This window comes from Lithobates pipiens, unplaced genomic scaffold (genome assembly GCF_037356315.1).
Source record: "Lithobates pipiens isolate NorthernLeopardFrog02 unplaced genomic scaffold, aLitPip1_a1.2 Scaffold_1, whole genome shotgun sequence".
NCBI lineage: Eukaryota > Metazoa > Chordata > Amphibia > Anura > Ranidae > Lithobates > Lithobates pipiens.
In genome coordinates this window covers 25,791,902-25,809,082 of record NW_027507685.1, presented here as the reverse complement: position 1 = coordinate 25,809,082, position 17,181 = coordinate 25,791,902, and the positions used below count along the sequence as shown (strand labels likewise).

Sequence of the window (17,181 nt, the reverse complement as noted above, 5' to 3'; positions counted from 1 at the left end):
CTGGGGACATAAATGGGCAGGGAGTCTCTGATGGGGACACAGATGCATGGAGAGACTCTGCTGGGGACAGAAATGGGCAGGGAGTCTCTGATGGGGACACAGATGCATGGAGAGACTCTGCTGGGGACAGAAATGGGCAGGGAGTCTCTGATGGGGACACAGATGCATGGAGAGACTCTGCTGGGGACAGAAATGGGCAGGGAGTCTCTGATGGGGACACAGATGTACTGTATGGGGAAATTCTAAGTGTTTAGCCCTGGTGCACGAGGCTTCGGGCTCTGATGGCAGCCTTTCAAATTCTATATTATTTCATGGCTAAGGATTCATTTCTAAATAACCTTTTTTTTTTTCGGCCCACAAATATCTGTGAAATATATGATGTGGCCCTCAAAGTAAAAAGTTTGGAGACCCCTGTTCTTGCTGTCTCATGGCCCCCCTTTACCATTCTGCTTCTCAGTTACTGCCTTTAATGGCAGGGGTGTTGAAGCCTAGGTTTTGCAGGACAAAGTTTTATATCTGGCTCTGTCATTCCCACATTAGTCAAAGCTAGAAAAGCCACTGAGAAAAATCTGCTACCGTACCTGGAGATCCTTTTTCATCTGGTATGAACAAAGTCTTTTCAACCTCAGAGACTACTCGGTACCTTAAATTCCAACTTTCCTACAGTCAGGACTTGACCAAAACTTTGCTCTAAGTCCTCTTAATGGACAGGTTTCTAACTTCTCCATACAATTCCAGAAACCTTGGGCTGCACACTCTTGGGAAAGAAAGGTGTGTCATGGATCTCATGAGTCAGACCCCCCATTACAGCACCTTGTGCTGCCTTTATGCTGCAACCCAGTTCTCTTTGCCCTGCAAAAAATGACCCTTTGAACCCATTACTTGGCTGTTCAGGCTTGCTCCAAGTTCTATCAGGTGGATGTCCAGGCCTCTGGAGATGCAGATGGTCATCTGTGAAGATTCTTTCAGCAGCACTCTGAGCTCAGTCCTTGGCCCTTATCTGTTTTTAGCAGTTTGTGAATATTAATGAAGTTGGGGTTCCTATATTTGCCTATTACATAATCAGGCCTTGTTTCTAACTAAAAGGGGTTATAAAGGCAGATGTTTATTTTTATCTTAATACATTGTATGCATTAAGATATAAAAAGCCTTCTGTGTATAGCAGTCCCCCTAATATTTACCTGAGCCCCATCTCTATCCAGCGATGTCCACAAGTGCCTCAGCCACCCAGTACTCTCCCTCCTGATTGGCTGGGACACAGCAGTGATGCCTTTGGCTCCCGCTGCTGTATAATCAAAGTCGGCCAATGAGGAATCGAGAGAGGAGGCAGGGCCGAACTGCAGCTCTGTGTCTGAATGAATGCACAGAGCTGCAGCTCAGGTGCCCCCATAGCAAGCTGCTTGCTGTGGCGGCACTCGACAGGAAGGGGCCAGGAGAGATGAAGAGGAGGATCTGGGCTGCCCTGTGCAATAGGATTTCACAGAGAAAGTACATATAACATATTTGTTATTTTTGTAGGAAAAAACAGAGGAGACTTTACAATCGCTTTAAATTACTGCACAATTATTATTATTCACCTATTTTCTGTAAATGCAAATCTTAGAGTTTAAATCAAGCAAGCTATGTTTTCAGTTGCTAGCATCACTTCCTCTACCACTGCCTACTTCTTGTGACATGTCTATTTACAACTATGGAAATGTGAGTGTAATATTTTATTTTTATTAAAAAAGGTTTTTTTTTAAAAAAAACGTTATTACACTATGTTGGCTTTATCCTTCCATCCCCTATGTCCGAGCTGATGCCAGAGTTGTCTCTCTAAAAAACGGTGATCATACATAGTCCACCACATCGCAAAGCCAATCTATCCCGAGATCCATGGAAATATTGAATGTTGTATCCAATACCTCAGTATTTGGAATTTCAAGCTATTTCTGACCCCCTAGGCATATGTCTATCCGGGTCATTTTTTTCTGGTAAGCCTTTGCTTCATAAGGTGGTGGGAATTGCATGACGGTGAAATTGCCTCTGGTTACACCACATTAGGATTTGTTGCCTTCACTACAACCAGTTTGGATCCATATCTGCACATCCACGTTTAGTATTATATGGACTTGATTGTTTGCACATTTTCCCCCTTTTTTTTTTTTTTTTTTTGTACATCCACGTTCACTAACATATGGACTTGATTGTATGTAAATTTTTCTTTTTTGGTTTTCTTGTAAGAAGTTATCCTCATATTTGGGGTCAGGTTTTATAAGTAGAATATATTCATACTCTTCAGTTTTATTTCTGTTCTTTTGCACATATATTGTTCATTATTTTATGTGTTTTGTTTTGCTTTTTGTTTTGGGGTCAAATTCCCTTGATCATCACAGTAATATATATGCTTAGCGCCTACACTTTACATTTTTGATGTTTTTATAGCTAAGAAATCCCACTTTTAGTGTGTTGGCAGCTTCCTTTTTTGTATACTTTTTTGCGCAGTGTTTATTTGTTTACATATAGCTTCTTTGTTTACTTTCTCATCTTCATTTTATTTGCTTTATTAATTTAGTGAGGGAAAAAAGTATTTAATTCCCTCTTGATTTTGTACGTTTGCCCACTGACAAAGAAATGATCAGTCTATCATTTTAATGGTAGGCTTATTTTAACAGTGAGAGGCAGAATTACACCAAAAATTCCCAGAAAAACACATTTCAAAAAATATATAAATTGATTTGCATTTTAATGAGTGAAATAAGTATTTGACCCCTTTTCAAAGCATGACTTAGTTACTTGGTGGCAAAACCCTTGTTGGCAATCAGAGGTCAGACATTTTATTGTAGTTGGCCACCAGGTTTTCACATATCTCAGGGATTTTGACCCACTCCTCTTTGCAGATCCTCTCCAAGTTATTAAGGTTTTGAGGCTGACGGTTGATAACTCGAACCTTCAGCTCCCTCCACATATTTTATGTGGGATTCTATGGAGACTCACTAAGCCACTCCAGGACCTTAATGTGCTTCTTGAGCCACTCCTTTGTTGACTTGGCCATTTGTTCTGGGTCATTGTCATGCTGGAATACCCATCCACGACCCATCTTCAATGCCCTGGCTGATGGAAGGAGGTTCTCATCCAAGATTTGGTGGTGCATGGCCCCGTCCATCGTCCCTTTGATGCAGTGAAGTTTTCCTGTCCCCTTAGCAGAAAAACGCCTCCAAGGCATAATGTTTCCACCTCCATATTTGATGGTATTCTTTGGGTCATAGGCAGCAATTCCTCTTCCTCCAAACACGGTTAGTTGAGTTGATGCCAAAGAGCACCATTTTGGTCTCATCTGTCCACCCAGTTCTCCTCTGAATCACTGAATCATTCAGATGTTCATTAGCAAACTTCAAACCGGCCTGTATATGTGCTTTCTTGAGCAGGGGGTCCTTGCGAGTGCTGCAGGATTTCTGTCCTTTACGGCGTAGTGGTTTACCAATTATTTTCTTGGTGACTATGGTCCCAGCTGCTTTGATCATTGACCAGATTCTCCCGTGTAGTTCTGGGCTGATTCCTCACCGTTCTCATGATCATTGCTCCAAAACGGACTAAATTATCAAAGTACTCTAGGCATGCACTACTGTCAAGAATGTGATAAGAATCACAGCAGGTCCTCTTGCGCATGCAACACATTCAAGACAGAGCAGGTAATCCCTCAAGATCTGAAATGAGATCTTGCATGGAGCCCCAGACTGAGGGAGATTGACAGTTATTTTGTGTTTCTTCCATTTGCAAATAATCACACCAACTATTGTCACCCTCTTACCAAGCTGCTTGGTGATGGTCTTGTAGCACATTCCAGCCTTGTGTAGGTATACAATCTTGTTTCTGAAATCCTCGAACAGCTCTTTCTGGCCTTGGCCATGGTGGAGAGATTGGCATTTGATTGCTTCTGTGGACAGGTGTGTTTTTATTTATTTTTTATTTATTTTTTTACAGGTAACAAGCTCCTAATCTCAGCTCATTACCTGTATAGAAGTCGCCTGAGAGACAGAAATCATCCTCTAGGCAGTGGCGACGACTTTCACAGTCAGATTCCAGAGGAAAATCGCAGGGTCAGGCCCAGGCTCAAAGGAAGATCTGGAGCCGCAAGACTACAAAGCAGAATACTAAGACCTCTTCATGAAGAGGCGTCTCCCCTCACCAAGGTGGGGGGGAAGACTTCTGCATTTCTCAGAAGTCTGGCAGAGGGAAACTCAGGACAGATGGGCTCTCTCCACAGTGACTCTAGGATACAAACTAGAATTTCGGGAGTTTCCACCATCTCACTTTCTGAGATCAAACGTTTCCAAGGATCCAGGGAAAAGAAGATCCCCGTTTCAAGCATTAGACTGATTATTGACTAAAGGGGTAATTGTACAGATCCCTACAGAAGAACAAGGTGTAGGTTTCTATTCAAACCTGTTTACGGGACCAAAACCGAATGGAGATGTCAGGCTCATTCTGGATCTAAAAAATCTAAAATGGTTCCTAAAAATTTGCTCATTTCGAATGGAGTTGATCAGGTCAATGGTCTCCATCCTACAAGGCGGCGAACTTCTGACGTCCATCGACATCAGGGATGTCCCTAATTTCCCGCTCACCGAAGGTTTCTGCGATTTGAAGTGGAACAACGGCACTTTAAGTTTGCGGCCTTATCCTTCAGGCTAGCCACAGCACCATGGGTATTCACAAAAATACTGGCCCCACCTGTAGCCAGGTTGAGGGCACAGGGCATAACAGTGTTGGCGTACCTAGACGATCTATTGTTAATAGACCAGTCAGTGACTCACTTAAAGCAAAGTGTACGCATTACAACCAGTTACCTGGAAAGTCTCAGTTGGATCCTCAACCTAGAGAAGTCTTCCTTAAAACCAGTAAGAAGGCTGGATTACCTAGGCCTGATCATAGATACAGCCCAGAAAAGGGTGATCTTGCCTCCAACAAAGATCAGCTCCATACAAGAGCCGGTACGGATGGTCAGGTCAAAAGAAAATCCTTCAATTCGCCTTTGCATGAGGTTGTTAGGAAAGATGGTAGCTTCATTCGAAGAAGTCCCCTATGCCCAGTTCCATTCAAGACTGTTGCAAAACGGAATCCTCTCTGCTTGGAACAAGACTATCCAAGCTTTGGTTTGCCAATGTGGCTGTCCCCAAGAGTGTCTCAAAGCCTCAGTTGGTGGTTACGAAGCCAGAATTTGCTGAAGGGGAAATCCTTCAGACCAATAATCTGGTAGTAGTAACAACATATGCCAGTCTCTCAGACTAGGGAGCGGTCCTAGAGGAGACGACTGTCTAGGGACAGTGGTCAAAACTCGAAAGAGCCCTGCCCATCAGAATCTTAGAGTTTCGGGCAGTATATCTGGCTCTGAAAACCTGGACCTCCAGGTTAAAGAATTGTCCAGTCCTGATTCAATCCGACAATGCCACGGCTGTGGCCTATATCAATCACCAAGGGGGCACTAAGAGTCTCTCAGCTCAGAGAGAGGTGAACCATATCCTAACATGGGCAGAAAGGAATGTCCCATCCCTATCAGCAGTTTTCATTCCGGGAGTAGAAAATTGGCAGGCGTACTATCTAAGTCGCCAGCAGTTATTCCCAGGGGAATTGTCTCTTCACCCCGAAGTGTTCAAATCTATTTAAAGAAAACTGCTCAGATTCGTAAGACTGATGTCTTATTTATTCTGCCAGAGGGACCTAAAAAAGGACAGGCGGCGTTGAAATCCACTGCTGCTAAGTGCATTCGGCAAGTTATAATTCAAACTTATGATTTAAAGGGGTAAAATTCCCCCTATTCAAGTTAAGGCGCATTCTACCAGAGCTGTTAGTGCTTCTTGGGCAGTGTGTCACCAGGCCTCCTTTGCTCAGATCTGCAAGGCCGCAACTTGGTCTTCGGTCCATACATTCACAAAATTTTACCAAGTGGATGTAAGAAGGAATGAGGATATCGCCTTTGGGCACAGGTCTGGGGGTGCCCTACGGGTTGTGTCTCCCTCCCCTCAAGTAACCTTGCTATGGGACATCTCACTAAGTAAATACTTAAAGCTCTATGTCCTATGATGTACGATAAAGAAAATATTATTTTTATAACAGCTTACCTGTAAAAACCTTTTCTTGGAGTACATCATAGGACACAGAGGTCCCGCCCCTCTTCTTTTATGGCATTTAAGTATATTGCTTGGCTACAAAAACTCAGGTACTCCTGGAAGGAGGAGGGGTTATATAGGGTAGTCAACTTCCTGTGTTGGGTGTGCCAGTGTCCACACCTGAAGGTAGCTATAACCCACTAAGTAAATACTTAAGGCTCTGTGTCCTATGTTTTGTTTGCTTTGGTGGATGCAGGTTTTTTTAAAATTTTATTTATTTTTTATTGAACTCTATGGACATGTCTTTTTTTAACCTACATATCTACAGCTCCAGTGTTTTGACTATTTTAAAGTGTTGCTAAACCCACAACAGTAAAATCAGTCTGTATATGCAGTAAAGCATGCTTGTTATACTCACTGTGGATCTTAAGGGTGTCCTCCACATTGTGTAAAAAGGCTGTTCGATCCCGTCTTCTCTGATCCTCCCCTTTTTTTTACTCTCCCCAGCCCATCTCCTGATAGTACAGAGCCCTAGGAGGCACTCTGCACATGCTCGGTTTGGTGTGTATTACTGGAGTTTTTTTTTTTTTTTGTTAGGAGGGTGCATGGGATCAACACAGGGCCAATCAGCACTGTCCAGACAGGGTCAGGGGTCATGCAGCCTCATAGGACAGTCAGAGGAGAATGACAAATCTCCTCCTACAAGCTTTAACCAGTGCTCGGCCAAACAGTGATATAAGTCACAAGACTGCTATATACTGCTGATGAGAAAGGCTATTTAGCAATTTATATTTACTACAATAATTGCATTTCCATGTTCTGTGTACTTTGGGAGACCAGATATAGTGAATACAGGCTCCTGGGTTTAGTAACACTTTAATACAATCTGATCCTTGAAGAATGTGCTTGGCATTGTTTTTATCAATGACCCTTACTAAGTTAGTTGACGTATCACTCATGGCTAGTGGTTCCTACTTTCTGCATGGTCATTTTCACAGCTGTGTTAGTGACTCAAGCAGAAAGTCCTCACCGCATCAGGCTCGTGTGGCCTGCATTTGAATCGCATTTGCTTGATTGATGAAATCTGCTATGTAAATCATTGTGTTTGCCACAAGATGGAGCTCAAGTATTTACTTCAGATTCTCAGCATTGATGCAGATTCATTAATATTCTTCCCACCTTCTCTGTTCATAATGTGTCCAGAATATCGGCTGTTAAAGACAGACCTGCTTTCAGCTGCACCAAGAAGAAATGCTCATATTGCGGTTACTGGCCATGGCTGTGTATTCAGATTAAGGTGCATTGGATGAAGTGTATTAATTTATCATTTTCACCTTCTTTTACACAAAACCTTTTACCATTAGAGAAAACGTATTTCGGTGTTAATGAATGTGTCCATTTTGTCCTTTGTCTCTCCTGCATTGTTTCATTATGAAAATATTAATTGCTGTCTGGCTCAGTAGGTAGAATTTGCTGCCCTACTGTTGATGACCTGAATTGACTTTCCACCAGAACACGTTGGCCGTTGCCGTTGCAGTTTCCTCCCACCTTGCCGTTCGGCGATATTGCTTCTGTAGGCAGGGGATGTATAAATAAAGGAAGGGGCACCCAGTGAATTCTTTGCTGAGCTCTAGTGTGCATTGCATTTTTTTTTTTTTTTTACCCCACAGTTTTTGAACATGTAGTCCCATTTGAGACTCCTTGTACAGGCCCTAATTGTGTTCAAGCTACAGATCAGCCTGTGTTGGTTGGTGATTGTTTAGGGATGTGAGAATTTGTAGAAGATTCTCTAACCACTTGCCACCCATTCGAATCCCGACACTTCTCTCCCACATGTAAAAATCATAATTTTTTTGCTAAAAAAAGTAATCGGAACCCTAAAACATTTTATATATTTTTTTTTTTTAGCAGAGACCCTAGGGCAGTGATGGCGAACCTCGGCACTCCAGATGTTTTTGAACTACATTAACCATGATGCTCATGCACCCTGCAGTGTGGTTGAGCATCATGGGAAATGTAGTTCCAAAACATCTGGGGTGCCAAGGTTCGCCATCACTGCCCTAGGGAATAAAATGGTGGCTGTTGAAACTTTTTATCTTGCATAGGATTTGCGCAGTCATTTTTCAAACGTGTTTTTTTTTTTTCTTTAAAAAAAAAAAATGTGCATTTAAAATAAACAAAATTAGCCCAACTTTTTTGCATAATGTAAAAGATGAATTTATGGTGAGTAAATAAATCCCTAACATGTCACGCTTGAAAATTGCGCGCACTCGTGGATTGGCGCCAAACTTTGGTACTTAAAAATCCCAATAGGCGATGCTTTAATTTTTTTTACAGTTTACCTGTTTAGAGTTACGCAGGAGGTCTGAGACTAGAATTATTGCTCTCGCTTCAACTTTTGCGGTGATACCTCACGTGTGGTTTGAACCCTGTTTACACATGTGTAGGCGCGACCTACGTATACTTTCGCTTCTGCGAGTGAGCACACAGGGACGTTTTAAATTATTATTTTTTATTTATTTTACTTTTATTTTTCTATTTTGACACTTTCTTTTCAACTTTTTTTTTTTCTATCGCTTTTATTCCTATTACAAGGAATGTAAACATCCCTTGTAAAAGGAATAGGGCATGACAGGTCTTCTTTACAGCAAGATCTGGGGTCTATAATTCCCCACATCTCACCTCTATGCTGGGAAGCCTGAAATAAATAAAATAATGGCTTTCCAGCCGAGGCAACGGAATGTTTTCAAATGCAGATTCTGTGCGTGACGTCATAACATTACTCCCGGCCTCCGGAAGGTCATAGAGACTGCCAGGGACCATCTGGCAGTCTGTATTCTCTATAGTGAACTTCCAGCGCCAGCGGATTTCTTTTCTGGCTCGCCGATTGCACGGGTGAGCTGGTAGAGACAGCGACGGGAGGGGGGGTGTCCCCTTCCACTGCCTGTAAAAAAAAAGCAGCTGAGCCGCTATGATTGTTTTTACGATGCAGAGAATTGACGTCTGGAAAATAAGGTATCTGAATGATGCCTGTAACTGCAAAAATGTTGAAGGGGCCAGGTGAGGAGAATCGACAGCTGAATAGCACCTGCACTTTTTATTTTATTTTATTTCCGATGGCCATAGTTGCTGGTTGTCAGACTACAATAGCCAGCCCTGCGGATTCTTCCATCCACCTGTTTAACATGGTTGAGGTCATCAAGTGAACTAATTTCCATCTAAAGCTGGTATAATGAATTCCAATATAACGTAAGAAATTGAATGCATCTACAACTTTGATGTCTAACCGTTTGCATTCCATACTAGTCCTAGTATAGCTAAATTCCTCCCACTGAGGTTCATAATGTCTGGGGTTTTGGATCACATAAACATGAAATTCTACATTAAAAGTAAACCCCGATCAGCATTGTCGTCCTTTGTTCCATCTACCAGCATTGCAATTAATGTATCTTTATTGAAACTTTTTTAAGGGGCTTTTCACGGTGTGTAAAAATTCAGTTGATCGATACTGACTTTGACCACCACAGATTTTGCTCATCGCTACTCTGCTTTCAGATAGTTTGGACCTAATTCAAGGTCTCATACAGCAAATATTTCTTATATTGCAGCTTACCAACTCTAAGCCCCTGTACACAAGGTCGGACATTCTGCCAACCAAATCCGTCGGATTTTGTCCGTCGGATTTTGCCCGAAACTGTTGCGCACACACACGGTCGGACTAAGTTGTCGAAAAATCCGATCATTCAGAACGTGATGACGTAATTTCGTTACGATGGGACTAGTAGCCAATAGCTTTGATGTAGGAATTTGATCTGAGCATGCGTGGCACTTGGTCCGATCAAAATTCTCTACACATGATCGGATTACGTCCGATCAAACCAGTTGGTCGGAAAATATTTCCAACGTGTTGGAAAATTGAGTCCAACGGAGATTCGGACGGAATCAGTCCAATGCATACCACACACAGACAGATTATCCGACGACACGGTCCGATAAGTCGCATTCCGACGGATTCTCCGACCGTGTGTACAAGACTTTAGATGTGATGGCTGCTCGCGTGTTTTTTTTTTTTTTTCTCTCTCTAGTGGTATGGCCAATAAGTCTTATTTTTTTTGTAAATAACAGGCTCTTTTGCAGTTACAGGGCTGAGACAAACCATTTAACACTGCCAAGTGTGCTTACAATGATTAGCTTTTTTTATGGATAAGCTTTATCCCAAAAGGAAATAAACTGTTTGCTGTAACTGCTTCTAATGTTTTAGCTAGAGTTTTTCTTCTATTTGTTAAGTCCCGTTCACGTGTAAGCAATTCTAAATAGCTGCAAAGTGTGCGGTGCGCATTTGGCTTCCATTCACTCTGAATGGCACCCCTTTGCAAATTTGATCCCCGAGCTTCTTTGCTGTGACAGATGCACATTGGGCAATCCATTTAAGTGAATGCGCAAAGCACAGGAATTGCCCACACAGAATTGCAAGTTAGCTACAACGCAAGATCCCACTATACATGGTGTATACAGGATCTTGGTATATTTAGTCTATTACATCTAACATAATGACAAATATAGGCGCACTAATCCAAGAGTCAGTTTTTTTGCCCAATGCAATTAAATTATGTTCTATATTGGAAAAAAGTCCATATAATAAAACTTTAAAAACGTCTATGTAAGATGTCAAATGGAAAAGGGACTCAATGCAGGGGATGCACGCAGCACTGCCATCAATGTAGAATAGAAACCATATTCTGAGGCTAGAAAAAAGCGAGAGGAGAGGCGCCGCTGGGTGCAGTAGTTTTAAAACACAGCTTTAATATATAAAATAGTAGCACTCACATTTAGATGAGAAAAAGCAGGCATAGTATATTGAATGTCATGACCAGTATCCCAAAGTCCATGCTGTAAACATCATTGCTGATAACTCTTCCAACAGATGGTATGGCCGGCTCCGGAAGGCGGCGTCAAACCGAGGCTTGCAAGGCATCTTGCGTTCCAAGCCTCGGTTTGACGCCACCTTCCGGAGCCGGCCATACCATCTGTTGGAAGAGCTATCAGCAATGATGTTTACAGCATGGACTTTGGGATACTGGTCATGACATTCAATATACTATGCCTGCTTTTTCTCATCTAAATGTGAGTGCTACTATTTTATATATTAAAGCTGTGTTTTAAAACTACTGCACCCAGCGGCGCCTCTCCTCTTGTTTTTTTCTAATACATCTAACACTGCCCCCCACCCCCAGACTGACCATGCTTCTGTCCAAATGTGCTTCCTGTTCTCCTTCACCCAGGGTGGAGGCACTCTAATACAGGAGGCGTATTATTGGCCAGATCACCAGGGAAAAAAAGCTTGAAAAAGAAAACGAATGCAGCCACCTCCTCTAATGGCTGGTAAGTTGCAGTATATCACATTTTTGGTTTTGGGTTTAATACTGCTTAAAGTACAAATGTAAGGTGATGAGCTGTATGTGTGGTGTTGGGAAAGCCCTGCATTACAGAAAATCCTTACTGTTAATTCCATTAGTTATCTTTTGTTCTGGGTTCAAATGCAAATGTCTGTGTATTTGTGGCATAATGTAAATGAACAATAAGTCTTTTCTCCTCCTCTAGGACGTGCAAACAAACACTATATCTTTATGGTCCTATATTAATAGCCACATGGATGAATTTACCAATCCTTTTTATGTGCATTATGAGCACCATGTGCTGTATCCAGTTGCCAGTCTGAGCCACTTAGAACTCTGGGTAAACTATTACATAAGATGGAACCCTCGCACCAGACCTCAGGTATGTAGAGCTTTATTTTGCTTTTCATCTCTCTTTTCTTGTTTTGAATATAATTAGTCATTAGGTATACTACAGGTTGGAACAGACCAAAGCCTAGAAGCCAGTGTGCCTAAAATATTACAGCTGCTCTGAAACTTTCCAGAGCGCTTAAAGCGGTTCTTCACCCTAAAGGGGAAGTTCCGCTAATCTGATCCCTCCCCCCCCTCCGGTGCCACAATCGGCACCTTTCAGGGGGGAGGGGGGTGCAGTTACCTGGATAATCCAGGTAACTGCACCCACTTCCGGCCAGACCCCCGCAGACGCCCCCAAACCCCCCCCCTTTTGTGTTCTGGGAAACACACAGTTCCCAGAGACACAGCGGGGGACCATAAGAGACGCGCAGCGCGACTCGCGCATGCGCAGTAGGGAACCGGGCAGTGAAGCCGTCATGCTTCACTTCCCGATTCCCTGACAGAGGATGGCGGCGGGGGCAGCAGCGAGACGAGCGATCGCTCGTCATCTGCCGCCGACATCGCTGGACCCTGGGACAGGTAAGTGTGATTTTATTATAAGTCAGCAGCTGCAATATTAGTAGCTGCTGGCTTTTAATATTTTTTTTTTTAGGTGCATCTCCTCTTTAACTGTCATTAGAAGATTTTCTGGCTCCTTGTGTGATGATCCCACCGCTGCCACCAAATGTGGTGATTGCTCAACCTCAGCCTGCACAGACATTTTCCAGGTCATGGGGACAAGTGTAGGCACCAGTAGACTGCCAGTGATCATCAGTGCGACATGTCAACTAAGCAGTTACACACACGGTAGCTGGCATCATATCTTTTAACAGCTTTAGGATTTTAAAGTCCAACTCCAGGAATTAAAAACAATTCACTCTTGCGGTGCTGCCATTGTTCCAAGGGTAAATAAATACTACTTATGTCAAGGGGTTCATGAATAGGATGCAAAATCGTACCTCCTTCCTGCCCAGCAGGGTCCTTCCAGCGCATTGACTGCTCCTCTGCAGCCTGCTCTGTAAGCTACAACCAACTTCAGTATCACTGTACTGTATGTGATGATGCAGAGGCTCTGTCTACAGACTAGAGCTTCAGGCAGAGAAGGAGCATTTTAGAGCCAGCCATATGTAAGGTAAGTAACAATGAAGTACAGTGCATCTGGAAAGTATTCACAGCGCTTAACTTTTTCCACATTTTGTTGTTACAGCCTTATTCCAAAAATAGATTAAATTCATTATTTTCCCCCTAATATGTTCACTCCATACGGTCCTCCATATTTGTCCTGTCTCTTCCCTCTCTTGTTCCAATATATAATGTTTAAGTTAATGAAATTCTGCTGCTTTCTTTCTTCTTCCCTCTTGGCTTATGAAAATTAATATGTTGATGTATGTTCTAATGCAGTGGTGGCGAACCTTGGCACTCCAGATGTTTTGGAACTACATTTCCCATGATGCTTCTGCACTTTGCAGTGTAGTGGAGCATTCTGGGAAATGTAGTTCCAAAACATCTGGGGTGCCAAGGTTCACCATCACTGTTCTAATGTATATATGCTTGTAACTGACACATTGTTTGTTTGTATTGCCTATCTGTTATAAGGGCAAAACACGTCGATCGGAGTTGTATGGGACTTGTCCAGATATCAATTTCTGTATTTTATGGTGATATGTAAAAGATTGTATATATTTTTTTATGAATAGTGTTTGTCGTGTAATTTTAAATATTTTTTGTAAAAATGTGATTGCTTTTATCTGTGACAGTTAGTGATTGACTTTTGGGCACATTCAAAATCCCCCTTCCCGTCATATTACCCCCCCCCCCCCCCTTTCTTGTGGGTTGATATGGGACATACCCATTCCTCATAAATTATTTAGGCAATTGTGCCAGAATTGATTGTACAGGCTCCCCCACCCAATATTCTCAAATTCATTTTTTTCTACAAACAATACCCCATAATGACAATATGAAAAAAGTTTGTTTGAAATCTTTGCAAATTTATTAAAAATGAAAAAATCACATGTACATAAGAATTTTTAGCCTTTTCCATGAAACTCAAAATTGAGCTTAGGTGCATCCTATTTCCACTGATCATCCTTGAGATGTTTCTACGACTTGATCGGAGTCAATCTGTGGTAAACTCAGTTGATTGGACATAATTTGGAAAGGCACACACTTGTCTATATAAGGTCCCACAGTTAACGGTGCATGTCGGAGCACAAACCAAGCCATGAAGTCCAAGGAATTGTAGACCTCCAAGACATATTGTATTGAGGCACGGATCTGGGGAAGGTTACAGAAAATGTTCTGCAGCATTGAATGTCCCAATGAGCACAGTGGCCTCCATCACCTGTAAATGGAAGAAGTTTGGAACAACCAGGACTCTTCCTAGAGCGTGCCGCCCAGCCAAACTGAACAATCGGAGGAGAAGAGTATTAGTCAGGGAGGTTAATCCGATGGTCACTCTGACAGAGCTCCAGCGTTTCTCTGTGGAGAGAGGAGAACCTTCCAGAAGAACAACCATCTCTGCAGCACTCCACCAATCAGACCTGTATGGTAGAGTGGCCAGATGGAAGCCACTCCTCAGCAAAAGGCACATGACTGGAGTTTGCCAAAAGGCACCCAAAGGACTCTCAGATCATGAGAAACAAAATTCTCTGGTCTGACGAAACCCAGATTGAACTCTTTAGCCTAAATGGCAAACATCATGTCGGGAGGAAACCAGGCACCGCTCATTACATGGCCAATACCATCCCTATAGTGAAGCATGGTGGTGGCAGCAGCATGCTTTGGAAATGTTTTTCAGCGGCAGGAACTGGAAGATTAGTTAGGATCGAGAGAAAGATTAATGCAGCAATGTACAGAGACATCCTTGATGAAAACCTGCTCCAGAGCCCTCTGGACCTCAGACTAGGGCTTAGCTTTATCTTCCAACAGGACAATGACTCAGCCAAAGCACACAGCCAAGATAACAAGAGCGTTTCTACGGGACAACTTTGGGCTCTGCATGGGCCACTCAAGGACATTCACAAACTTGAACCCAGTTGAACATATCTGGACAGATCCGAAAATAGCTGTGCACTAACGCACCCCATCCAACCTGATGGATCTTGAGTGGTCCTGTAAAGGAAAATGGGAAAAACTGCCCAAAAATAGGTGTGCCAAGCTTGTAGCATCATACTGAAAAATACCTGAGGATGTAATTGGTGCCAAAGGCGTTTACTACAAAGTATTAAGCAAAGTCTGTGAATACTTATGTATATGAGATTTTTTTATTTTTAATAAATTTGCAAAGATTTCAAATAAACTTCTTTCACGTTGTCATTGTGGGGTATTGTTTGTAGAATTTCGAGGAAAATAGTGAATTAAATAAATTTTGGAATAAGGCTGTAACATAACCAAATGTGCAAAAAAGTGAAGCGCTGTGAATACTTTCCGGATACACTGTTCTATAACCTCTATTCTAGACCTAACCATATCCTTGGTAGTTTCAAAGGTAAATGAAAGCTCGCAGCTGTTGAGGCTGTTATCTTTTCTTGTACCTGGAGGGGGTGTTGCTGAGCTAACCCCCACCTAATTAAAATGTTTGAGCGGTGTGTTCTGGAGCGCTTTATAATAGTCAGAAGACACAAATTTGATGTCAACTATCCTGGATACTTCTATATTTCTATATTATACACAATTTATATAGCGCCAACAGTTTAACCCCCCTGACGGTCTTCCCGAGTCTGGCTCGGGGTGGAATTTTTGTACCATTAGCGGTAACCCCGAGCCAGACTCGGGACCGCGTCGCTGGATCCAGGAGGAGATTTACTTACCTTCTCCCTCGGATCCAGCGTTGTCTCCCCGCTGTACGAGTGTGTCGTGCCTCGCTCGATCTATCACGGAGCCGATCTCCGTGCCCTGCGAGCGTTGCGACGCACGGGGACGGAGATCGGCGCCAAATTCAAAAAGTGAAACAGACAGTATACATACAGTATAATGTAATCTTATGCCGCGTACACACGGGCGGACTGTCTGGCCAACTTAGTCCGCCGAAACACATTTCAGTCCGCTCGTGTGTGGGCTTCAGCGGACTTTTTCAGCGTGCAGTCTGGCGGACTAAGTATTTCAGAATTTCCGTAATATTGTCCGTCATACTTTGGTTTCTGCGGACAATCCGCTCGTGAGTAGGCTAGTTCGACGGACTAAGTATGGCGCATGCTCAGAAAGGATTTACACGGCGAAAGGTTGCATTGCTGTGTATTGGACTTCCTATTTCTAGTCCCGTCGTACGTGCTGTACACGTCATCGCGCAAGCTTTCGACGGACTGTTTGTGTATCCGTGGGTGGTCAAGTCCGTTCATTCGAAAGTATGACGGACTGTCCGTCGGATTGTCTGACGGACTAAGTAGGCCATACAGTCCGCCGTGTGTACGCGGCTTTAGAGATTACATTGCTGTATGTAAATATTTCACATCCCCTTTGTCCCTAGTGTTCTGTCCCGTGTCCTGCATGCAGTTTTATATAATAAAAACTGTTCTTTATGCCTGGAAACTGGAGATTGTCCATAGCAACCAAACTGTTATTTTACATCAAAAATGGTTTTAGACCAGCTAGAAAACAGCGATAATAAATTGTAATCACTCGCAGAATTGAGTGATAGTGATTTGTGGGGAGATCCGTCATCAAATACTGAAAAGTAATGACAGTGACAATTCTGCAACTGAGCAAATTTCAGTGTTTTTGATTTGATTACATTATTGAATAATTTTTATTATTGTTATATTATTATTTGGTACAATTATTTATAGTTATTTATTATATTATAATTTATGATTTCATTTTTCAAACTTTATCATACCCGGGATGTCTGCTAGACTCTGGTTTGGACAGATTTAAGTGAGTTATTCCTAAGAATTACAGGACTACAATATAAAACGCCAAATTTTCATGCAAAATAATGGTACCGCTTTTAGCACCTAAAATCCGAAATAATCATACCGCCAGGGAGGTTAAGCAGCGCTTTACAATGTAGAGGGGGGAGACCAAAACTACAGTACAGTTCGATACAGGAGGGCCCGGCTCATAGAGCTTACATTCTAAAGGGAGGGGGTGATGGTACAAAAGGTAATAGATGCAGGGAATGATTTTGATGGGGGGGGGGGGGGGGGTCAGGGACAGTTTTTAGGTGGGTGTGGGATAGGCTTCCCTGAATAAGTGAGTTTTCAGGGATCTCCTAAAGGGAGACCGGTTAGGGGGTGATTGGATATATTTCTATATGGACGGTTTCACAATCTGAAAACGACAAAATTTAGCAGAATGACATTGTGATTCTATTATATATCAAA

At 42.6% G+C, this 17,181-nt stretch overlaps 1 protein-coding gene across 7 annotated transcripts in view; it reads left to right on the top strand.

The window, feature by feature from the left end:
• Positions 1-17,181, top strand: part of MTMR1 (myotubularin related protein 1) — a 141,943-nt gene that overhangs the window by 105,443 nt on the left and 19,319 nt on the right. For all 7 annotated transcript variants that reach the window (XM_077486581.1, XM_077486430.1, XM_077486343.1 and 4 more), the window contains one exon: positions 11,691-11,867. In XM_077486581.1, coding sequence (XP_077342707.1) covers positions 11,691-11,867 — 177 coding nt within the window. The remainder of the gene's footprint in view (positions 1-11,690; positions 11,868-17,181) is intronic.